This window comes from Cyprinus carpio, chromosome B2 (assembly GCF_018340385.1).
Source record: "Cyprinus carpio isolate SPL01 chromosome B2, ASM1834038v1, whole genome shotgun sequence".
Lineage (NCBI taxonomy): Eukaryota > Metazoa > Chordata > Actinopteri > Cypriniformes > Cyprinidae > Cyprinus > Cyprinus carpio.
In genome coordinates this window covers 12,482,695-12,507,893 of record NC_056598.1, presented here as the reverse complement: position 1 = coordinate 12,507,893, position 25,199 = coordinate 12,482,695, and the positions used below count along the sequence as shown (strand labels likewise).

The window sequence follows — 25,199 nt, the reverse complement described above, 5'->3', positions numbered from 1 at the left end:
AGTGCTGGTTTATGCAAACATGCACTTAATCTTGCATCACATCTTGCTGGATTTGCATCATGAGTTTGTTTAAATCAAGACAACAACACAAGAATCATTCAGTTTCAGCTCTGAGTTTATCACATTTAATTGAACATTTAATGTAGTTTGAAGTCTTTGGTAATTTAAATTAAATATGTATTTGATTTCAGTACTCATAAATATGGTTTATAGCAGGTGTTAACTGGGGTTGTCAAGTTCAGTGAGCAACAATATTGGATACCCATTCACCAAAAAAAACAAAAAAAAAAACACACAAATAACCAGTGAGGAACTCATAGCTCAACAGTACACCATGAGGAAACATGCTCATGTAAATTATTCATTCGTATTAGTCATTTTTTGACAGTTCTGCAGCTGTTACCTGGATGAGATTCATTTTTTTTTTATTATTAATTTGCTTAAATTATGACTATATTAAATCTAAATAATTTAGCTTTTTTTCCCCTTTTTTTACTTTTTAAAATGTTGAATTGTATATGTTTATTTATTATGTATATATTTATGATTAATATAAATCATAAATTAATAAATAGGGTCTAACATTAATTATTATCTATTAATTAATCTGTCTAAAAATTTCTAAACATAATAATTATGTCTATCAAGCTCTAACAGACTATCCAAATTTCAATAAAACAATAGGTTTATGCCTTTAGAAGCACAGATGTGTCTGTCACTTTAAAGGTGTGGTTCACCCAAAAACAAAAATGATGTTATAATTTACCGAGGTTGTTCTAAACCTGCAAGTTCTTTTTTCTGTTGAACACAAAAGAAGATACTTTGAAGAATGTGGGTAACTTAACAGCTGCTGGTCCTCAGTAACAGTAATAGTAGAGAAAAAATGCAGAGTCATTGGGGACCAGATCTGTTCAGTTACCCACATTCTTCAAAGTATTTTCTTTCATGTTCAACAGAAGAAAGATATTATTACAGGTTTGGAACAACTTGTGGGAGTGTAAACGATGACAAATTTTCATTTTTGGGTGAACTATCCCAAAAAAGCCACTCCACCATGAGCAAATGCTTCTCTGCAAACTGAGCGTTCATCATTAGTTACTGGACAGACCCACTGATAACTTTCCAGATCAGCTCTACATCTGGAGAGTCTTGTGTTCAAAGGGCAGCTGTGAGCTCTAAACGATGACAAATTTTCATTTTTGGGTGAACTATCCCAAAAAAGCCAGTCCACCATGAGCAAATGCTTCTTTGCAAACTGAGCGTTCATCATTAGTTACTGGACAGACCCACTGATAACTTTCCAGATCAGCTCTACATCTGGAGAGTCTTGTGTTCAAAGGGCAGATGTGAGCTCTAGATGTTTTAAACCGTGCAGGTTTACAGCATGCTACACTCGCATGAATGGGCATTAACGGCACGTGTTCTGGAGACTCCATCATCACTATGGAAACAAAGATGCCAAGAGGGGCTTCTCTTACTTATGAAATTAATTTCATTATAATTGAACTATCGGTAAGCCCCGCCCTTCTTAGTTGCTGTTGCTCCCTCGGACAAACTAATGGAGTATGGCAAGCCATTTTAGCTTAAATTGTTCCCAGCGTTACTCGTCGTAATTGCATTTTTACTAGTAAGAATTCAGTTAGAGAGTTCTATAATTTAATTCTTACTAGTAACAATTATGATTAGAGAGCTCTCTAATTCAATTCTTACTAATAACAATAATGATTAGAGAGCTCTCTAATTCAATTGTTACTAGTAAAAATTGCATTAAAAAACTCTGTAATTGTAATTCTTACTAGTAAGAATTTAATTGTAGAGCTCTCTAATTGAATTCTTACTAGTAAGAATGTAATTGCAGAGATCTCTAATTCAATTAGACGTTTCACCAAAAAAACTATCAATAGAAAGAATTTAAATAAAAAAAACTATAAACATAATTGTTACTAGTAAGAACTGAATTAGAGAGCTCTCTAATTCAGTTCTTACTAGTAAAAATGCAATTGCAGAGCTCTCTAATTACATTAGAGAGCTCTCTTATTGTAATTATAACTAGTAAAAATAGATTCAGAGAGCTCTCTAATTGGCATTGTTACTAGTAAGAATTAAATTGTAGAGCTCTCTAATTGAATTGTTACTAGTAAGAATGCAATTACGGGGAGTAACGCTGGGAACAATTTAAGCTAAAATGGTTTGCCATAAATGGAGCTGCTCACTCTCTTACAATGACAGTGATCAGGGTGAAAACCTTAATGAGAGTATGGCAACAATAAAATTAACGTTTTGTCTTCCTTGGGATTGGGGTTGAATTTGGGTTTGGGTTTAGGAAATATAATAAAAATAAATTATATTGCCTATTCTCTTAGGATCATCGAAGCAGTGTTACAAGTACCCCAGGAACATCATTTTTCCATTTTTGTAGCATAAACACCATCAAACCGATGCAAGCTTCGGATCCTCCAATGTTTCTCTATGGCGCCGCTCTCCTTTTGTCAATCACTGTGTCACACCTGACACTCCCCACTACACACAATACACTACACCACACCGGTCATTTACGACTCTGCACGACTCCCCTGAACACTCACAGCCCACCACAGCCCGGCAGGGGGAAAACTATACCGGATTCACATGCTTTTATATACCACGGGGGGTCTGCACGTGAAGCTGGTGGAAACTTGTGCTGGTCAGCAGGTAAAATACCACGGAGTTACAATAAAGAAACGTGTCTTACAACTTAGAACTTGCCAAGAGAAGGCCTTTTTTTTTTTTTTTTAATAGCCTACGTAATATAAACTGTTTAATGGAGTGACATATTAGGCTAAACATACCAAGACCAATACAAGGAACGGTAACACTTTAGAATAAGGTTTCATTAGTGAATGTTAGTTAACTGCTTTAGTTAACATGGACTTAGCAATAACAATCCTTCTATAGCATTTATTAATCTTAGTTAATGTTAATTTCAACATTTACTGATGCATTATTCAAATTAAAAGTTGTGCTTGTTAACATTAGTTAATGCACTGTGAATTAGCATGAACTAACAATGAATAACTGTATTTTCATTAACTAACATTAACAAAGCTTAATAAATACAGTAATAAATGTATTGTTCATTGTTTGTTCATGTTAATTAATACATTATCTAACATTAACTAATGGAACCTTATTCTAAAGTGTTACCCCAGGAACTTGCACGTGGTGTTATAGGATCATATTTAGCCATATGGTGGATTCTTAGGAGTTTATTAAAACTTAAAAATGGAAAGTCAGTTTTTTTAATGTTTTAGGATAAACATTTTTACCACATCTTTTATCACATTTATTTAGCTCCTTTTTCGAATGCTATTTATGTATGCTATACTAGTTTTTATTATTAAGTATTCATACTTAAATTACTTATAGAAACACACAAAATGTGAATAACTACATGTTTAAAATTATGATGAACAAAGAATACAATAAACAAATTATATATTTATTATTTGAATATGATTTATATAAATTTTTCAAAAAAGCTTGATGTTAAATATTCATAGTTGGAAGTTCATATTTTGTAATCATAATATTTTGTATATGCAAGCTAGTTTTATTGTACATTAAAAATAATAATTGTTTAACTTAAATTTACTGCAAAAACAGACCATGCATCCCTTGCATCTGCCATGTTTTCTCACTGATGTGCCCCCAACTTCAAAGAAAATCCAGAGTTTCCCTATTAATAATTATGACTTTTATATGTGTTCAGCTCATAAATGAAATCTTCTGGACATGAGGAACAGCTTCAGTCCAATGAGATTTAACGCAATGCCATGACAATATATGATTATGAAAAATATGATTTACATGGAATAGATTCCTTTTTCGGAGGTTGTTTTATCGCATTGGTATGTTTTAGGCAAAATTGCTGCAATTCTTGCATGCACTGTATAAGTAATGCATTGTAATGCTAGTATAAAATGGCTGCAATAGCAATATATTAAAATTAGATGTTCAATGAAGTGTTACATGTATTACTACTACTAATAAAAAATTCCTATAAATAAATTAAAATTATTCTTCTCAGTGATATAATCCATTATCCTATTGCCACTGTCCAATTTATAAATGTAAACAATACACTGGACTGGTTTAAAGGATAATCATTTTCGAGATTGGTAAAAGAAAGGCTTTTTTTAATGACACTGTCATAATCAAACACTCCATGAGTTGTTGATAATAGAATATAGTGAGTATGTGTGAGGTAGAGGAACCGCAGCCAGCCACTCGGGGCCAAAAGCAACATGATCCCAGTGTAATGAGAATGTGTCAACAACCCATCAGCCATGGTCCAACACACACGCAGACACACACGCACATACACACACATAAAAAATACACACCCCATTGTGTGTGTATCTCATGCTGGAGTGGACGTCCAATCAAGAGCTCATATGTTTTGCATGATTTCATGCACAGCCCCCATGTCACGCAGGGATTCGGCTGGAGTTTGCCTTGTCTGCTGCAATTCAAATGGCCTGTAAGACTGTTGACTGCTGAATGATGTGGAGATGTACTGTTGTGCTATCATGCATGCTGAATGCCACTGTCAGATGCTGACGGGGGCCTACTAGACACAATATGGAGATGAGAGATTTGCAAGATTATTGTGTCCTATATGGCGAAAAAAGCCACTCAGTTCAGCATTACTGGATCAGATATAATATAAATGTTTACAATGTGTTTTTGCATGCATTTTGATGCTGATCATGGGTACCTTTTTGCTTCACACAGTTATATGCCAGGCTTACGCCTCAAAAAAATATTTTATTCAATGCTTCATCAGAGGGCATAAAAACAATTGCAAAGTGTGTTTTTTTTTTTTTTTTTTTTGCACTTGTTTTTATGGCCTCTGATGAAGCATTTTTTGAGGAGGTGTAAGCCCGGCATATAACCATGTGCAAATCTTAATTTCTGCTGGCTCTATGTTTTTTTTTTATTTTTTTTTAGGTTCTAAGCACCGGACTAACTTGGTGATTTGATATTGGGCATCTGGCACTACTCCTCTTCTGTGACTTTGTACCTTTTTGCTTCAAAAATACGTATTCAGTACTAGTTAACTATAGTATATCAACTCAGAAAGATTTGTGCACATGCTCGAAGCAGACCAGTCTCAGCAGATGCCACTCGCAGCACTCAGAACTTGTAAATAATTTGCATGAGAGAGTAGCCAATTAGCATATTGGCGAGGGGGAGGGGCAGAGTGAAAGCGAGCCTCTCCCCTCTGATTGCTTGTAATCTTGACAGGATGTGGCCAATCCCGTGATCCGCTGCTGCGTGGGTGTGTGTTTGCATCTCGGGCCACTGGCAGGTTCAACCGTCTTGGGGAACCTTTATACTGTACTGCATATTATTAAACTGCTGACACCATTTAAATTTTATCAGTTGTCTACTTTTAGTCTAGGATGTGCTAAACTGCACTACTGGAGGAGAGTGCTGTAACTGTGAATACAGGTACGATTTCCAGGCAATCCATTTCTCTTGAAGCACAATAACTGCTGAAATTGGAAAAAAATAATTTTTAAAAATAGAAATTTATGTGTATTCACACTTAAAGATAACACACCAAATCAAACCTCTGAAAGGAGCTGGAGTCTGGTGAAGAAAAAACATTCAGAATCAGCATTGTATCGTACTTTTGATTCAAAAGATTTATGTTTCCTTAAACATAGCAAGTGAATAACAGGATAACTGCAGAAACACTCACCATGACCAAAACCACTCAGGAGAGGCCTGCTTGCAAAACATCTGACTCGCAACACATTCAGTGGAGATTCATGGCTGGATGCATAATGTTGTAAGAGAGTAAAGGTTGTGAGTGAGCAGCTTTATGCTAACTTGACAGATACTTATCCCTTAATTCAGCTCGCCACCAATTAGCCTACTTGAAAAAGAGTGATTATTGAAATTCGAGGTGTAATGTTCACCGTACTAACTGATATCTTTAACCACAGGTACGATACAACAATCACAGCAGCAGTATGTTGTAATGCACAGTTGGTGGGAAACCATGAATCTGAGGTATGTTGATTTATGTTAGAGTCTGAAAGTTGAATCTTAATAAATGTATTTATACAAGAAATGTTATTAAAATAAGATAATTAAAATACAAAATACTTATTAAGTGATAATAAATATAATACATTTAAAATGAATTTGAAAAATTTCTTTAAATTGAACTGCCTTTGCTATATTTTCTCATTATATTAAGCATTATGGAAAGTCAGTATATTGTTGTCTAAATCAACAGATTTCAGTATGACTTGTCTGTCAGGTAGCCAAAGAAACCACATATTCTCTGAGCATAACAGTAATGAAGACTGGTATTATCAACCTAAAGGAGTGGCTCTGAAATATGTGAACTACAGCTGGACAAACCAACAGAGGGCAGTATGTAGTTGCAAAAAGGGATCAATCACTTCGGTGCCTTTGTCTAAGATAAAAGCAGGATGTGCTTCATTATTTATCAAATAAATTGTCATATCTAAAATGTGTTCTTTCAGTGAAGTGATATATCTGGATTTAAGAAATCTGCTAGCATTTTTCTCTGATGCTATGATTTAATTTTCCAGTAATACACAATAGATAATGTCACAAAGTCTTGTCCAAATATTACAGTGGAAATCTGTCCATTCTGTGAATGTGTTTTACTTAAGGCAAGACTGAGAAACAAACAGATATAGCATAATATTAAATAACATTTCTTGGTATATATGCTGATGGGCCCTTTGTTAAAGTGATTTTGGACGCTACTCTGATTTGACTCTTGATTCATATCGTACCTTTTTGGATTTAATAATCTTCTTATGTTCATTCCAAATTTTAGTAAATAAAAAAAACAGTCATTACAGATAGACATGTCTGGACAATATTTGAGCATTTGCTATGTGTTTTTAGTTTCTTAAAATGCTCATATACAAGTAACAGATTAACACAGCAGCAGGATATACACGCAAATACCAATAAGTATGTTTAATATGACATCTTTTTCATTTGTGCTTCATGTCTCAACAGCGAATGACTCTCACAGTGAACTGAAGGGTTTGTGAGAAGCAGTGAAGTCATGCATACAGATGGCAGTGCCGGTATTGGTGGAAATGATGCTTCCTGAACTGTTGTAGCAGCGGTCCCAGAGGACTGAGCCACAGTCCAATAAGATGTCATGAAGACTAGACCGAGAGGAGCGCGCATCAGATCTCCCTCAATTAATCCACCATTAGATGCCTGGAATTCATAGCTCACTGCCTTTGCTTCAAATCTAATTAGACACTCTCTCTCTCTCTCTCTCTCTCTCTCGGCTTCTCTTTCTCCATGTCCATCCCTCCTTAGATCGAAAGATAGACAGATCTTTCCTCACTGAGCCCTGTGGTTGGGTATTTTAGGTGTTCCTCCCTCCCTCTCTCTCCTCTCTCTCTCAGTATCTTATCCTTACAGCCACATACTCACTCTCAGTCTGTCCCTCTCTCTCACACTCCTGCTTTCTCTCCCTCCCACTCTCTCTCTGTAACTCCCTCGGTCCTCTCATCCTCCTGTGACTTAGTTTGCCGTGCGCAACAACTGGCAGACGTCTGTTCTGTTCTCCGGCGAAGTGACGAGCCTGTTTGGGAGGAGATCCTGCGCATTTGGGCACATGGTCTTATGGCAGTGACGGATCGGCGGCACAACAACCTGAAGGAACGGAGGCACGGCATCCTCAGCCTTCCCCGTCACTGCCGGCTCAAGGCAGCGGACGAATGGGCGGCTTTGTGCTCAGCGGGTGCCGCTCTGAAGAGATCTCTAGGGTAAGCCTGCTTCAGTGGAGTAAGGATTTGTGCCTGTTTTTTCTGCCACTACTTTGCCTTTTGTTCCTTTTGTGACTCGTCACAATATCGTGGGGGAAAGAAAGATTTGTTGCCTTGGGTATTGTGTGAGCTGATTGTCACTGTGCTGCAGATTTGTGTAATCGCGCTACTATCGGGGCGGTGGATATTTTTCTGCTGGATTTGCCTTATTAACATATTCATGGGATTCCTGCTCCTTCAATTAAATGGCAATCACTGGCAGGCAGCAGGAGCACTGTGTCAGTGAGCCTCTGTAATGATGTGTGAGTGGAATGAAGAGGAGCTTCACGAGAAAAAAAAAAAAAAAAAAAAAAGCTTTTTTTTGTCCCTTTCTGTCCACGTTTTGTCTTCTCTTTTCTTTCGTTTGTCCTCTCTTTGTCCACCTCTCGTCATGTTTCATTGTTTTGTTGTTCTCAAAAGCCCCAAAATGGAGGGAAAAGTCACAAAAGGATTGGGACAGTCACACTCCTGCACCTGCTGCAGAAAAAGCTTCTGGAGATGAAGCAGAAGATCATGTATTTTTGCTATTGGCCAGACGAAGATGTTGTACCATGGGAACCTGGCTGAATGCATGCTTTGGGGGGCATGGGAGGGTGGTCTTTTAGCTTCAAAAGGGCTGTCCAAACAAGATAAGAAGGGAGTTTGTTTTCTGACAAGCCCGTTGTGCTGAACCAGAGGTTGTGCAGCTGTCACAGTGTCTCCAGTGTGTTGTTTTCTGTACTACATGTCTTGTTTGGTGTGTGAATTCTGACTAAAATGTTGTAAGCATCAGTGGATGGGTGTGTCTGAGTGTTTCGAGTGTGTTAGATAGCCACAGTCCATGTTTACGCCATGTTTTTGAATGTGTTGTGTTGGCTTTACACTGTAATGGTGAATCACCACTGTTCTGTACTCAGGCTCTTAATATTTGCATTTAAATGCTTTTTTTCCCAATGGCATGTTAGAAATGTTTCAAGAAAGCTGTTATAAACACATTTACATCCTCTCAGCAAAGAGAATCTTTAGATTTTTTGTTTATTTATTTATTTTTATATATATGTTCATGCATTTGTGATTCCACATGAGTCAGAAAGTGTGTATGAATGAATTCCACAAGGCTGGAAAAATATATGTTCTGATGTCCATCTTTTCCCACTTCCATTTGGGAGCTGCTGCACCCCTCAGAAAATGAGAGCCATAATAACAGTCATTGTTCCCCGTTTCTGACAGCCATCATTGCATTCCCTTTTTCCCCCAAACGATCTGTAATTTGCTTCCCGCTGCTAATGGATTTTCTGTATGACTCCTCTTTTCTCTCTCTCTTTTTCTCTCTTCCTCCCTCCCTGAATGTGTGTGTTGAGCATGTGAGACTTTGAAGGTGACAGTGTTCGACTGTTAATGTGCTGTGCAATAGCGACGTTAAACCTGTGGCGAAGAGAATGTCAAACCACGCTTTCGTTTAATTTCTTCCTCCTTTACATCGTTCCCAGATCTGGCCTGGATGTTTGTGAGCACTTCCGCCCCCAGAGGCCGGGCTGGACCGAGGACAGGACGTGAGGTCCATGAGCACCAGGTAAGATGATCCCCCTAACCATCTGTCTCTCCACATAACTAGTTAAACCCAGGAAGGGAAGCGTTTTACATGCAATATCCTCCCTCTCCTGCTACAAATGCAAAGTGTGTTCATTTCTGTCTGCAGATGCAACCTTTGACGGGGGCCTTGCCTTGTGGTAAAGGGCATCTTCAATCAATTCCCCTAGAGAGAAAACTCTGCTTTGGCCTATGCCATTGTGGATGGCTGAAAGTCAGGCGAAGCCCCCTTTTTCTAAGGCTCTCTTCGGTGACGGGTATTCTTGGGTGGATAATACGGCTCTCGTTGTTATTGCTTAAGAATACGCGTAGTTGAGGAGAGTCATTGTCGACTGTCTTCTGGGAGATAACCTTCACTGATCCCAAAAACCTTCTGGCTTTGCACTGTGGCCATTTATGTAGCAACTAGATTTTTACTGTGGTTTGTTTGATTTCTGGAACAGGAGACAGACAGCTCTTGCTCTCATTGAATTGTCTCCACCTACATTGGCAAAGCAACGTTTTATGTACCACTATCCAACGAGCGGCATTTTGCATTTCACACAACTTAGTATTTTTTTTTTTCATCTGAGTGTGCATGCGAGGGGCGGTTCACGGGGAACGGCATTATTTTTGCTCTCTTCAGGGAGTGTTTTAGTGTACACATGCCTGCTTGCCTGGCTGATAGGAATGCATTTACTGCTCTTTATTGTTAGTCCTGAGCACCAGCGGGAGCCCTGGACTGCATGGGGTGTTCACACAGATTGATTTTGAGATGGCATTAGGCGTACAGTTTTCACTATTCAGCTGACAGCGATGGGAGGCAAAATGTCCACAGAATCTAAAAGGCTTTGCTATGAAAGGGGAGGGGCTTCAAGTCTAATTACGAAACGGAACTAAGCAGAAGCAGCATAATAGATTACATGAACGTATCTACTGGGCTCACAGCATCAGCTGTTTCCTTCTGATTGTAGCACAGTTTCTCAGGACAAAAACTAATTGAATATCATTTTTTTTCTCCTAGATAAAGACACACTTCCACATAATGTTCTCTTCCAAACCACTAATTACTTTTTAATGATGCGCTCAAATGTCTGAGTTAGCTTGTGGTGGTGAAAGCCAATGAGGCCTGTGGCATATAAAGAGGGTCAGTGTTTTTAAAAGCAGTCATATCTTTCTCACAGCTCTTATCTAAGGAGTATGTTGTTGGTATAATATTTAACCAAACTATTTTCATATAACTGAATGCATTTAAGATTAGCCTACTATCTATTTTTAATGCCTTGTTTTTATAAACTTAAGATTTTACTGAAGGACTGGCAATTTTAGATGAAAGAAACAAAAACAAATCACTTTTTTATTATTTATACATAATGTTTATGTGGGTTACAATTTAGTTATACAGAACTGTTAAGAAATTGTAAATGCATAGCTTACATCTTTCATTCTCTGCTTTTTTAAAAAAGGCCTGGAAGACATAGAGGCAAAATGTAAATTGGCTGCTACTCTGTTTTAGTCACATTAGCCACAGAGCTTGTGAAAATAAGGCTTATTAGAAATACTCATGAAAAGACCCCATCACCAGAAACAAAGCATATTACTTATATTATTATGTAATCTAGATATATGATGCAGATATTATACATATCACAAAGTTATATCAAGAAATATTATATTATATTATTCTTTAATTTATTGTAATGTCATTCTTTGTTACTGATGCACAATGTTTTTTTTTGGGGGGGGGGGGGGTTTGTTTTTCACTGTTATTGTATTTCATTAAAAACTAGCATTTATTGAATTATTTTCCTGGACACTGAATGTGCCTTTATCATTAAGTCATGGCAAATGTTGTATCCAATGACAGTTTGAACCCCTAAATAAACTCTATAAAAATTCTGGAACATTGTTATGAACTTGTCATGACTTGAGTGAGTTTACTCTGCCTTCCCCCTGTTTCCTCTCTCTGTGTTAATAGCTTTCATACACCTGTATCCGTGCAGGTGTTTTCCTCTTTATGATTGCCTCTCCCACCCACTGAGCTAATTTCAGCTTTGGAAAAATAACCCATGGAAATTTCACTAGTTTACTAAATAACGACTTCATTTGGCACACTCTTTCTCTCTCTCTTGTGCAGACAGCCACATTAGTTGAGGTGTTTAACTATTGTGTAGCAGGGAAGCATTTCAAATCCATTTGAAATTTATTCAGCTTTAAGACATTTATCATGATGCATTCCCCTCTTGGGCTGCTATCAACAACAGGCAGGTACCCTATGTCTCAGTATAATGACACTTTAAAACTAATCTATTTTTGGGTGTTTGTGACACATACCCTTAGTGTGGAACCTGGATAGAGTGCTCCATTTCACCAGCATTTTGAGGAGAAGAGATTGTGCTATGGGGGAAGAAAAAAACCTGTTAAAATGCAACTCTTTGATCAAAATGCGTCTTACAACTGTTCTGTATTTTTACAAGATGAATTGCCCACTTGATACTTGTGCTGGCAAATGCTGGTTTGCTTTAAAGCAGTTGTCAGAAATAAGCTGACAGATTCTTGTATGCCAACTGCTACCCAGAATTCTGTGTAGGCAAACGTGATCTAGACTAGACATTAGCACACACTCCAAAGACTCTGCATACTTGGCTGAGCTCGAAGCTGCGCTATCAGCTCACCCATATGATATGAGAATGCTGTTCATGTGTGCGTGTGAGCAGGCGTTCTGTGTTTTTATCCCTTACAGAGGCAGAGATGTTGGAATCCTTAAAAACTCGGGCGGTGCCACCCCCAAAGCTCCTTTCAAGAGACCCTCGGCTTTTAGCTATGTATCAGTGGCCAGTCGTAGTTCTATTTAAAGGGCCAAAAGCGGAAAAAAGTATCTGAAGTTGAAGATGGAGAAACTGGGGTCTTGCGATTGTTTGCTCAAGCCTATTAGAGCAATGAATGCGGTGTGGCGACTGAAAGCTCTCAACGAGGCAGTCGCAGGCCTCATGGTCAAGTGGCTGCACTTAAAACATTTGAATACTCTGAAAGGGCCACAAAATTGTGTTTTGCCCATCTCTATCTCTCTGTCTCGGCCTCGCTCGCTCGCTCTCCCTTCCCCCTCACTCTCCACTCTCATATAAGCTCTGACCTTTTGATACATAATCATCTCCTGGGGGCTGCACGCAAAGCCTTTGTTTACTCCATCATCAGGACCACCTTCAGACAAGACCCCCCTCCTCCCACAGCCCTTCTCTTCCCTCTCCATGCAGGTCATATCTTTAATTATTCTGTGATAATTAGTCCAGCAGGGCATTTTCATCTGCATTGATATATGTGCAGTTCGGGGTAGGACGCTCGCTTTGTGAGTTTAAGAGCGTGCGGAGGTGATCGGTATGCACGCCATCTGCCCTCCAATTGCCTTCGACAATTTCGCTGCGGAATAAATGGAGGCCTATTGGCACAAAACAAAAATAAGCAAATCAATTATCTGCGCCACTGCAGCTCTTTTACCGAGCACTATGCATTTCGCATGTAGCGTGGGCTCTCCCTGAGAAACAATCTGTCGGGTTCTCGCTTAACTGACTCGCTTAACTGATCGACTCGAATGTTTTTTTTAATGCAACTCAACATTCGCTCTTTGGATGTTCATGCACTTATCTGCTAATTAAATATAGCCACGTGTCCTGTCGTTGCAGCTGGTTTAACTGTGTCTTGTCAGGGCGTATCGCAATCGAGGCATCGGAAGGAATCAACAGCTCTTTCAGAGGTAGATTTTAAGCATTCTGTGCCTGATAAGTCAAAGTGCGAAATAAAACCGACTCGTAGAGGCAGTTCACTCAGCCAGCTTTGTTTCATCCTCGGTAAGATTGACACCAATGGGAATTCCAGATCAACAGTTGCCAGTTTTGTGTGCTTAGAGCTGACACATTGACACACATAGCAGTGCATCTCTCTGTTAAACAAATGGCTCGTTGAGCCGCGGCTGACTCCGAGATCAAATAAATCTTGCCTAAATCCTCTCAAGGAGGACAAACTCTGTTTCTGTCAGCAAGACGAGCGACTGTTGTATTCGCTGCTAATCAACTTTCACACTTCAAGCTCACTTCAAGAGCTAAGCGTGCAGCCGATCCATCGCCCTGAAACCCACGAGAGCACGCGTGTTGCTATCACAATGTTTTCGGGATGGGCCCCGGCCAGCTGTTGTGGGTCCAGATGCGCACGCCTTGCTCTTTTCTCACTTGTGCTTTATCACTCTGACTGCCGGTGAAGAAAGTTTCGCAGATTGCTGTCGAACAGAACGCTATGGCTTGGCTTGTGTGTAGATCAGTTTTCATGATACATCTAACTCTCACAGGATTGGCCAGAACCCTGCCGAGAGAGTCTGTGCTGCTACAGCCATCTGGCATGCGCTGGGTCAGCAATACCTCCCTGCCCTCTGTTTTGGCCTCTATCTCAATCCTGCCCAGAGTTGTTTAACAGATATTTACTGTCTGCTTGCCAATTGCTCATCTTTATAATTTTTTCTTCATCCTGTGCTATATGACAAGTAAGGACTGCTGGTTGTGCTTGGAAGACTGCATGGTTTGAATTAGTTAGCCAATTTAGCTAATTAGTCATTTAGCTGATGTTTCTATCCACTGCGATGAACAGATGAACTACTTAGTGCTATGCCAATCCCACTGGAGCAGGCAGGGGTTAACTGCTTTCCTCAAAGGTCCAATGGTGATTTTTCATAGTGTCTAAGTGTTTCAGGATATGGACATTCACGGTTGGATGAAAGTGTCTGCTAAACGAACAAATGTAAAAGTACAAATAGCAAAGCTTTGAGTTTAATTACATTTCTCAGTAGTAATGTGGGAGCATCGTTAGTTTTAAAACCATTTAGCTTTTCTGGCTGTATAATGTATTTTCTTTCCTCATTGGTAAGAAGTGGTACAAAGTACATGTAGACTTGAGTTGAAGTACAGATACCCTATTAAATAATAGTCTTGTAAAAGTACTTGTTTTGATAGTAGTCTTTTTTATTTTAATATTTCATATTTATAAAAAATTAAGAATAGCTTAAATGTAGAAAGGTAAATATAGTGTAACTACCTTTCTCAAAACCAGGGTTTCTTGGTTCTCTGGTGATCCCCTAGGAGTTTGTGAGTTGATGGAAATCGAATAATTAAATCATAAAAATGCATGTTTGAAAGTTGAAATAAAGGATTTAAAACAAGTAGAAACCATTTAAAAATTGTTATATGAATGTCCAACTAAAACAAAAAGTTCCATAAACGATGTAAAAATAATGTTACTAACAATGCTAATTTTGAGAACATCATTAAAGACCAGACAACTCTGAATGAACATTCTATTAATATTACTGGAAGAATGTTTATTCATAACTTTGAGAGAACCTTGCCAGAAGTTCTGAGGAAGTTCCCTGTTAGCTGGGTACCAAACATGGAGAACAAGTGGACATGCAAATGTGTTCTTAAATGACTGAAATATTACCTTAAAGCTCAGGGACACATCAAGTAAACATTTTAGGTCAAAAAGGGTTCACAAAAAAAGTTTGGGCATACATTTCCAAATGATAATGATTTTTTTTTTTTCTCTGTAAATTAATTGTTAACTTAACTAGCTTGCCCAAGCACTGAGATATAAGCTCACAACCTTTCAATAACTAGCACAGAACTTAAACCATTAAGCAGCACCATATGTTACACAAAGGTGCGTCACAGCAGTTAATTAATTTTTCCATTATATCCTTTATAATGGAATATACCATGCTGCGTCTTGTCACATGTACTTAAGCTGTTCCTTCAGCACTTGCTGACGGAAACCTGCGATACCTCCAGTGAGTACAGGGATGAAGTGGAGAGGACTGCAAGGGCTGACGCTTTTCTGTTAAAGTATCCCAAAGGTCAGCCACAACCCGATCCTTCCAATCCAGGTAGAGCTGCCGGCAAAGCTGTCCAACACCTCACTTTTTCTCAGTGCCCCCAAATCCTTGACTGGCAGTCAAAACAGCCCTGAGCAGAATCAGAGGTGTAGTTGACCGCCTCTCGTCTGCGCTTTGCAAACCATCCCTTCAAGTCGCCTCTAATCCTCAGCTAGCCCAGCTGGCTGTGGCGCCTTTAATCCCGATGCTTTCTGACAGAACTGAGCCCAGGCCTGAAGTTTAGGCTCTGCTTGCTTGGGAGAAATAAGGTGATGGTGAGAAGTGTTTCAGAGCTCAGCCGAACAGAGGCGAGTCTGGATGCATCTGATGACAAAGAGACACGGCCCGGATCTGCCTTATGGCTGATGGTTAGTGAGACTAAACCTTCTCTGTTATCATTCAACATGCTTTTCTCTGCAGTCTTCCATCAGTGTCAGATGGAGGAAAGCAGAGATGACAATAAATAGTAGCTTCTAACCTCTGATGTTTAAAGAGATACGACTGGTTAAAAATAGGGTGTTTGAAAACAGGCTCTCAAGTTAAGAAAAGGATGTTATTTGCTTTCAGCAGGTCTCATTTTTAGGTGGCAATTTCATATGCTGCGAAGAATCATGTTTTCCTCTCTCTCTCTCTCTCTCTCTCTCTCTCTCTATAGTTTTCTAAAAAAATATCTAAACATTATTAAAACATGATAAATGGAAACTGTGTAAGACTATATGACTTGTTTTCAGAGAATACCTGTATATATCTTGATTTGCTTCTTGTTCTTTTTTTTGTCTTGTTTTAAACATTAGAATTTTTTAGATTTTGTTAAATTTATTTTTGAAGAAAGGAAAAAGACTAACAAAGGGAAATGAAAAATAATATTCATTCAATATATATTCTCTGAAAACTTAAATTTACTTGAGAAGCAAAATTATGTAAGATCTTGTTTTAAGGATGTTTATACTACTGCTCAAAATGTTTTTTTTTTTTTTTTTTTTCAGCAAGGCCACATTAAATTAATAAAATGTGAAATTAATGACATTTATAATGTAACAAATGGTTTATATTTCAAATAATTGCTTTTCTTTATTCAACTTAACTTTCCATTCATCAAAGAATCCTAAAAAAAAAAAAAAAAAAAAGATATTGATAGAATGATTTCAGAAAGATCATGTGACACAAGTAATGGCTGCTACAAAATTCAGCTTTACCATCACAGGAATAAATTACATGAATAGAAAATATTTTAAGTTGTAAAAACTGTATTTGTGAACAACGAGCATATGAGATTTCTTTCAAAAACATTAAAAAATCTTAACAACCCCAAACTTTTGAACAGTAATGCATTTTTAATGGAAAACAAGAGAGAAATCCTTATTTAATTTATTTATTTATTTTTTGCAGTGTTTCATAAAATCCCTACATTTCATCAGATGTTGCGTTGTTATTTTGCATATTGTCTTTGTTGGGATTTCCGTGCTCAGTTTTGGTAAATTCTGTGTCATGAAGTGTGAGGTGACCACAGGCTTTCTTCTCAGGCCTCTGTTTTTTTAAATGACGTTCTTTTTCATGTCTCCACCAAAGATGTGCTGCTAGATTCAGACCTCTGTGGAACACTGAAGGGAAAATGAAAGAGTGTTAATGTTTAATGCTCCACCAACAACAGAGAATAGGAAGTTAATATAAAATGTCATGCATTTTGAACCTCGACGTTTCATTCGATCTGAATTTTCACAGACCTGTCATTTATATGAATTACTGTATCAATTAATTGGAATGACTGGGAAGCTGTGTGGTTCCTCCTGGAACAATATTGCAGTATATTTCTCTGTTGTTTCATCATATCAGAAATAGTTATGGTTTCCAATATTCTTTTTGTTCTGGATGTCTGCCAAGTTCTACACAGGCAGTGTTGCCAGACGGCAGGCAGTTTCAATCCAGAATGCTAAGACCTACTGTGGTTGGCAGAGAAGAAAAACATTCGAAGCTTGACATTTGTTAATGCTTTGTCCTAATCCATGGAAGACATAAATGTAGAACAAAGAAAGTGAATAAAAATGAATGGGAATTCTCTCATTTCTCCACAAAGAATGCAGAAACTGTTGAGTGTGCAGTTGAAGAGAAAGAAAGAAAAACACTTACACTGAAAGTCATGAAAAAAAAAGTCCAGGCTGAAAACTGATGAAAGAGCTGTAATTTTCCATGCATGCTGCAAATAGGACATTTCCTTGTGTTACTCTTTTCAGAGACATCAAATGTTTTGTGTCACAAACATTATTTACAGAGGTTTTCTGAGAAGCCCAACAAGAAAAAAATGAAAGGAAAAGGGAAAAAAGGGAAAGTGAACCAAGGTCTGTATTCTCTCTTCCCTGTCGCTGACACTGTCACAGGAGGTAGCCTGTTAAACGCAGGAAACCGTTTGGTGTGTTTCTCTCTCTCTCTCTCTGACTGCCACACAACGCTGTTTTTCATTCCCTTTTGAGCCGTTGCCTACTGGATCAAAGCATGCATGAAAGTGTGCAGGTTAGTTAAAACCAGAGATGTGTTGAACCACGTTCCATATTCACACACACACAGAGCTCAGTCACTAAGGATAGCTCCACTCTGATGATAAAGCAATGTGCTTGTGTAAAAGGTATGTGAGACTGCAAATGAAAGAGACCTATTGATGCTGAAGAAATCACAGGTATTTTGAACCCACAAAAAGTAAAAAAAAAAAAAAAAAAGGCAGAAAAATTATTGGTTGCCATTTGGCCATTTTGAGAGCATCTGTAAAATTATGTCTGCTTGGCTGTGATTTTTGTCATGTAATACTTCCTAAATCCACTTACAGTATCGCAGATGAATAAATAGACATTAAAACAAAGTTACATTTTGTGTTTTAGTGAATTTTGGATATTGTAAAATAAATTAAGTAATTCATTTTAATTATTTTGCTATCGTTATATTTTATATACAGTACACGAACATTCAGAAGTTTGGGATTGAGGCACTAAAGCTGCATTTATTTGATCAAAAATACAGAAAAACAGTAATAGTGTTAAATATTTTGAATAGTGAGTGCAAAGTTGCATTTTCAGCAGCCATTATTCAAGTCTTCAGTGTCACGTGATCCTTCAGAAATCATTCTAATATGCTGATTTGCTGCTCAAGATATATTTCTTCTTGTTATCAATGTTGAAAACAGTTGTGCTGCTAAAGATCTTTGTGGAAACTGACACATTTTTAATAATTCTTGGATGAATAAGAACATTTCAAATGTATTTAAAATAGAAAACAACAGTATAAATGTCTTTACTGTCAGTTTTGATCTGTTTAATGCATCTGTGCTGAATAAAAAAAAAAAAAAATGTACTGACCCCAAGCTTTTGAATGGTAGTGTAACCTATATAATTCTAAAAATAATTTAGCATTTTGTCGAATATATTATATACTGTACATACTATAATAAAATGTATGCAAAGCAATTTCATGTTAGCAAAATAATTAGAATACTTATTTTAAATATAAAATATACAGTATATTATATTTTAAACACAATTATTTGACACAAAATGTGCAATCTGGAGTTTTTCTGTTTTGTTTTGGTTTGGTTTTATCATTTGTCACCCTTACATCAGTATCTGTATCAGTTTTTAAACGACCCATAACAAAGTCCTTTTTGTTCACTATTGAATTTCTGATAATCTACATGCAACCTCTTCAAAACTGTTTAAAGGCCTTTAAATATATAGCCGGCTGTTTTGTTTTACAGCAGGGCAGTGAAATATCCCAGTGTACTGACAGCAGCTCCATTCACAAATGACTAATCAAGCCGCCTTCCTTCGCTTTGAAAATGAAAGGACACTTATCTGATGTCAGGTTTGTTACTGCCCAAGGACTGGGATCATTTCTCCTTCAGCATACAAACGCTGGGTGATGAGTATCAATCAAATGCTGATTCACCGAATTGGCCAACACGGAGGAGAGGAAAAATTCACAGGAGCCAAGTGTGTCATCTATTGCCAGAGTCTGTATATGTGATGACAATGCTGTGCTGGATTCTGGTCCAGAACACTGGGTCTGTACTACTACAGCTGCTTGATTATAATGGTATTCTGACCCCTGCTGATTCTAGAGGATCCACAATCCCTCTGATCAGTAAGTTGCCTCAGGCTCATCAGCTCTCAGCATGAGGAGGCTGCTGTCCCGAACATAAATATTAGATTTGAAAAATATAGGGCGAATATGAATCTAAGGGAGAGCAAATAGAAAATACTGTTTGGGACGTTGTTTTTGATTATCTCTGTGTTGTTATTTGTATTATACCATCTAAATATTTAAATGAAAGATGTGGACTGCATTCAAAGTGCACTAAACTCTGCATTACTGTGATTATAATGAGTGGGAAAAATAATTGTCTTATGGAAACGACTAACACTGTGTTGAATGATTATAATGAGTGACAAAAATAATTGTCTTGCCATAAAGCACAACATTGCTTTGAAGGCTAAGTAGACTGCAAAAAAAAAAAAAACACTTGAGGTGCAAACACGCAACACATGCACACACATACACAGACTTGGAGGCACACACACACACACACACACACCACTGAGAAGCTCAGCTCAGCTCCAGAGTTGCAGATTTGAAAAATAAAGCTCCTCAGCAGTCGGCAGGTGTTTGAACATCAAGCATTGCTAACGTTTGGCCTGCTGTGTTGGGTTGGAGAGAAACCCGCTCTGACTGCAAAGACGAGAGATGCAAGCAGGCAGGAGGAATAAACACTAGTGAATGGAAGGTGAAGTGACCTATTTCTGCATGCGATGGCAGAGGTGTCTACATAAAAACAGCAAAACAAAGCTTCTTGTCTTAAGGCTAAATGGAATTACAAGTCTGATAAGATGCACTGTTTATTCATTCTTTCATTCCGTCTCGTGTACTACAGCATAATATTATGATGAAAAACACATCTGTTGGAAATATTTGTTTTTAAAATAAAGTAGAACTCTGTAAATGGCTTTGTGTGATGATTTGTGTACTCTGACATTGTTTAGACACATCTTCAGCTCAAGTTTGCACTGATTTAAATGAAAAAATGAGAAAATGTGTGAAATTATTTGTTTAACATTATCTTAGATAAATCCCACCAACATTTTAATTCGACTTCTGATTACCAACATCTCGATATTTGAATTTGGATGGCTGTTAAAGCTAAACGCTGTAATAATAATGTAATTAGTTTATAACAATATAACATTATACCTCACAAAAACAATGGTTCTTAATTGAAATCTATGGTTCCATGAATAGCTTTTAACATCCATGGAACATCTCCTGATGAAAAATAAAAAATCTTTATAGTGGGAAAATGTTCTTTAGATTATTAAAATGTTCCAAGGTATTATTTGGAGAACACAAAATGTTTCTTTTATGGCATTGCTGTAAAAACTCACTCTTGGAACCTTTATTTTTAAGTGTGTTGAATATTGCATAATACCACAGCACAGAGGAAAGAAAGAGGGGGATGAGCCAGTGATATAGTTTTGATAAGCCATTACCCTCATGGTGAGACTGGCACAAAACATTTAACCCTACATTCCACTCTGAAGCCAAGAGTTTACTCATCTTTGAGTGTTCTGACACCATAAGATCTTTTGAAATACATGTATGTAATTTGACCCAAGTCATATCAATACGCAGTTAAAATATATATGAACTTACAATTATGACTGATACTGAAAAATGTCAGTATCATAATATGAAACAGATGAATGTAATCATGTACAGTTTAAAATAATTATATTGACACTGGACTTTATATTTAAATGTGTATGTAAGATTTATGATTATTCAATAAATTAACATTCACACTTAAACAATAAATTTCAAACAGTAATATAAAAATCATATGAATTAATGAGATTAATGACATATATATGTGACCCTGGACCACAAAACCAGTCATAAGTAACACAGGTATATTTGTAGCAATTGCCAACAAGACATTGTATGGGTCAAAATTAATGATTTTTCTTTTATGCCAAAAATCATTAAGATATTAAGTAAAGTTCATGTTCCATGAAGATATCTTGTAAATTTCCTACCATAAATATATCAAAACTTAATTTTTGACTAGTGATATGCATTGCTAAGAATTGCATTTGGACAACTTTAAAGGAGATTTTCTCAATATTTCGATATTTTTGGACTCTCAGATTCCAGATATTCAAATCTTTGGCCAAATATTGGCCTATCCTAACAAACCATTCATCAATGGGAAGTTTTTTTTTTATTCAGCTTGATGTATAAAATGTACAAAATAGTTTCAAAATATTGACCCTTATGACTGATTTGGTGGTCCAGGGTCACATATGTATAAATGGATATATTCAAATATGTAAATTATTCATGTAAACAGATTCATTATTATACATAAACTGTTTAGATAGATAGATAGATAGATAGATAGATAGATAGATAGATAGATAGATAGATAGATAGATAGATAGATAGATAGACTGCAGGATTTATACAATGAGATATTGTATGTATTTAATTAAATATTGAAAACTGGGGTTATAAAATCAACATTTGCACGTGCATCCTAGCCTTACCCCCATGTAAACTTTGACCCTCTAAACTTCGTCTGTTGTTGGAATCTACCATTTCACCTAACTACTTGCATTTTGCCCATTCATGTCAGTAAAATAAAATAAAATCAAAAAATCAAAAATAAATTAAAAAATGAATAGGGTGAAAAGAGACAATAGATGTGAGCACAGGTGATTTAAGAATAGCACTTTATCATGTCTGCGTCAATACAAAGTTCACAGCTGCTGCTGAGGTGAGTTGTGATCGGTGACATAATGGACTAGTCGCGTGTTTTTAGAGCGCGTGCTTAGATCTGCTGGAGTCGAGCGCTCTCGCGTCTCTATAACGGAGGAGGGATCGGATCACAGTATTGCAGATCGGACATAATGGCTACAATGCTGAGCAAAGAATTGCCGGATATCGAGGTAATGCGACATGCATAGTATATCTGAGCTTTGTATATTTCGTTCGGTAAGACGTTTTTACACACTCATCTGTTGCTAGACTTTTTTTTTTTTTTTTTTTTTTGGGCACGTGTCCATGTTTTAAATTCAGTTAAGGTGATTTGTGTGGGAGACTGCGAGTCAAAACTTGACTGAGTTGACAAAGTTGACTGACACATCAAAAGAAGAAAAATAGGCGAATAAATGAAAAACAATGCTTGATTTTAATAAAACAAAAATCTGACCTTTAATACTTGTTCAGTATATTTGATTTCAACCTAATTTTAATTGTTTATTGCACAGCATTAATATATTTATGATGATGATGATATTATTATGAATAATGATTTAGCACTAAATGTTGGTCCATTTACAGTTTTCTTAAGAGATTTTTCTTCTCCAGTCTTTAATATTTACACTTGAATGACAGTTAAAATCCTTCTGAATGTTTTAAGAGGTGGAGATTAATAAAAGATAAAAAAGTGTATTTTTTTTTTTTTTATAGCATGGCCTTGTGAGCTGCTAGGAAGAGATTTCAGGACCCTGGACAGGGACTCGTTCAACAGCTCTCAGTAGCTGTTCAACACTGATGAAGCCATAATTAGCAGCTTAATGAAAATGTACAGTTCCAATTTAAGGATCATTTCCTCCAGATAAATAAGTGTACAGTCACATATGTTCCACAATTTCTTCTGATGTGTAATGCACATTGGAGACAACAAGCCCATTGATTTGTGAGCAGTGCATGATTGATGGCCTACATTTTTTTTTTTTCCTTTTTAGATTTTAAAGCAGTAAACATTACTATTAAATCATGTTTTCTTTCTATCAAGTGCACTTAAGCAAGCAGGTTGCTAATTTAGTGGTTCAATTAGTCTAGAAAAACAGAGGCATTAAATGTTTTTTTTTTAAACACTTTATGTCCCTAAATTAAAATCAATTAACCTAATCAAAACATAAGACGACATAATCAAATGTTGTAATTTTGTTCCTTTTGAAACAGTGCTTTAATTCAGGCCTGTTCGTAACTTCAGCTTCTCTATATTTCCAGTATTAGTTCCTGCTGTCAGTAGCGTTTGCCATGTTTGACCTAGCATTAGCACATCTGATTTACATGAATCCTATCTGTTAGCCGTCGTCTTTATGACATCTTGGTATGCACAGCACACGCTGGATGACATCTCTGCTCAGGTGAGATAAAGCTTTCTCTTTTAAGTTGAGCAGATATGGGCATTGACTTTCATAGAGAAAATAGAACTGTTACTGACGACTCTCATTAGCATTTCTATTCATGAGTGTTATGACTATGGCAACGTGACCTTGGCGTGCAGAGTGCACTTAAAACGTGCTCTAAACGACTCCTGTCTGCCACTGAAAATACCTCACTAAATGTCATAATAATGGCTGTCCGTGGGGCAATTAAATTGGCCATTCATTTTGGCAGTGCTGTCAGACGTCTCATTTTAATATCCTGCTTTTCCGAGAGCGCTAAACGTGTGCCTTTGTGTGTGCTCACGGATTCATTAAAAAATCCTCCGGGATGGCCATCAGTGTTCGTTAAAAACCAGATTAATGTGGCCGCTTACACAAAGGGCTACAGCTTTTTATGGAAGGCCCCGAACCCCAACAATGACCACTTCCTGATAGCGAGTCAAGTACCGTGATAGAAAATTGTCGACTTAAAAGCCAAAATTGCAATATGAACGTTATGAAAGCTCCATTAGCTGACAGACATCCATATCATGGACGTCAAAGTCAGATGCTGTACCTGCTGGAGCTTTTATCCATGCCATAAAAAAGAAGTGCTTTTCACGTTCAGCAGGAAATTTGGGAATACTTATAATCCAGTAATGGTCTGCGATTACATGCGGTGCTTACCAAGACATTGGCCTCATTACATATGCTACTGATGTAAGTGCTTACATAAATGGTTACATAGTGATTGCACAAGATAGATACACCGCTCTCCGTCAGTGAGCAAAAGTGTGTACTTGTTTGAAACAGATTAGTTAAGAAGGAGGAGCTTTTTTCTTTTTGAACAACTGAATTTAGAGTGTTTACTAAGGCTGATAAATAAACAAAATAAATACTTGAGTAATAGCCTATTCGTTTTTTATATCTAAAGATACCAGAATCTAACAAAACAATTTGGCAAGACTTTAGTATAGGGACAAGTTCTCAGTAAAAACTAGTTTCTTATTAGCATGCCTATTATTAACAATACTGTAATAATATTGTTGTTTATTAGTACTTATAAAGCACATATTCTACATGACCATATTCTACATCCCTAATCCTACCCAATACCTAAACTTAACGACTACCTTACTAACTATTAATAAACAGCAAATTAGGAGTTTATTGAGGCTAAATTCATAGTTAATGGTTTGTTAATAGCGAGAATTGGACCTTAAAATAAAGTGAGTTTTATGTTGCAAATTAAATAAAATAGATATTTTCAGATTAGAATGATTTTTGAAGGATCATGTAACACTGAGTAATGACTGCTGAAAATGTATTTGCCATCACATGAATAAATACATTTTAATATATATTAAAATGGAGTAAAGTTCTTTCCAAATGAAAACTTTCACACTTTTGATATTTTTACTTTATTTTGGATCAAATAAATGCTGCCTTTGTGAGCAAAAAAAATAAAATAAATAAATAAAAAAAAAAAAACATTAAAAATTGTAATTATTAAAAATAAATCACCAGTAATATAGACAGATATGTAGATATTCTGTATTCAGATATGATCTGGAAAATGGCAGAAATATATGAATGTGTATTATGTTCAGTTTCAAAGAATTATGTGAATAATAGTCTGAGAACTGTATATTAAATGTTTATAGGCGTTGATTATTCATTAAATGAACA

The 25,199-nt window shown here is 36.8% G+C and overlaps 1 protein-coding gene across 1 annotated transcript in view; it reads left to right on the top strand.

Annotated features, from left to right (window-relative positions):
* Positions 1–6,994: 6,994 nt before the first annotated feature.
* The window catches only part of LOC109078535 (dihydropyrimidine dehydrogenase [NADP(+)]-like), a 162,178-nt gene continuing 143,973 nt past the window's right edge, over positions 6,995–25,199 (top strand). The window contains exons 1-2 of the mRNA XM_042718058.1: positions 6,995–7,820; positions 9,329–9,411. Coding sequence (XP_042573992.1) covers positions 9,340–9,411 — 72 coding nt within the window. The 5' untranslated portion in view covers positions 6,995–7,820; positions 9,329–9,339. The remainder of the gene's footprint in view (positions 7,821–9,328; positions 9,412–25,199) is intronic.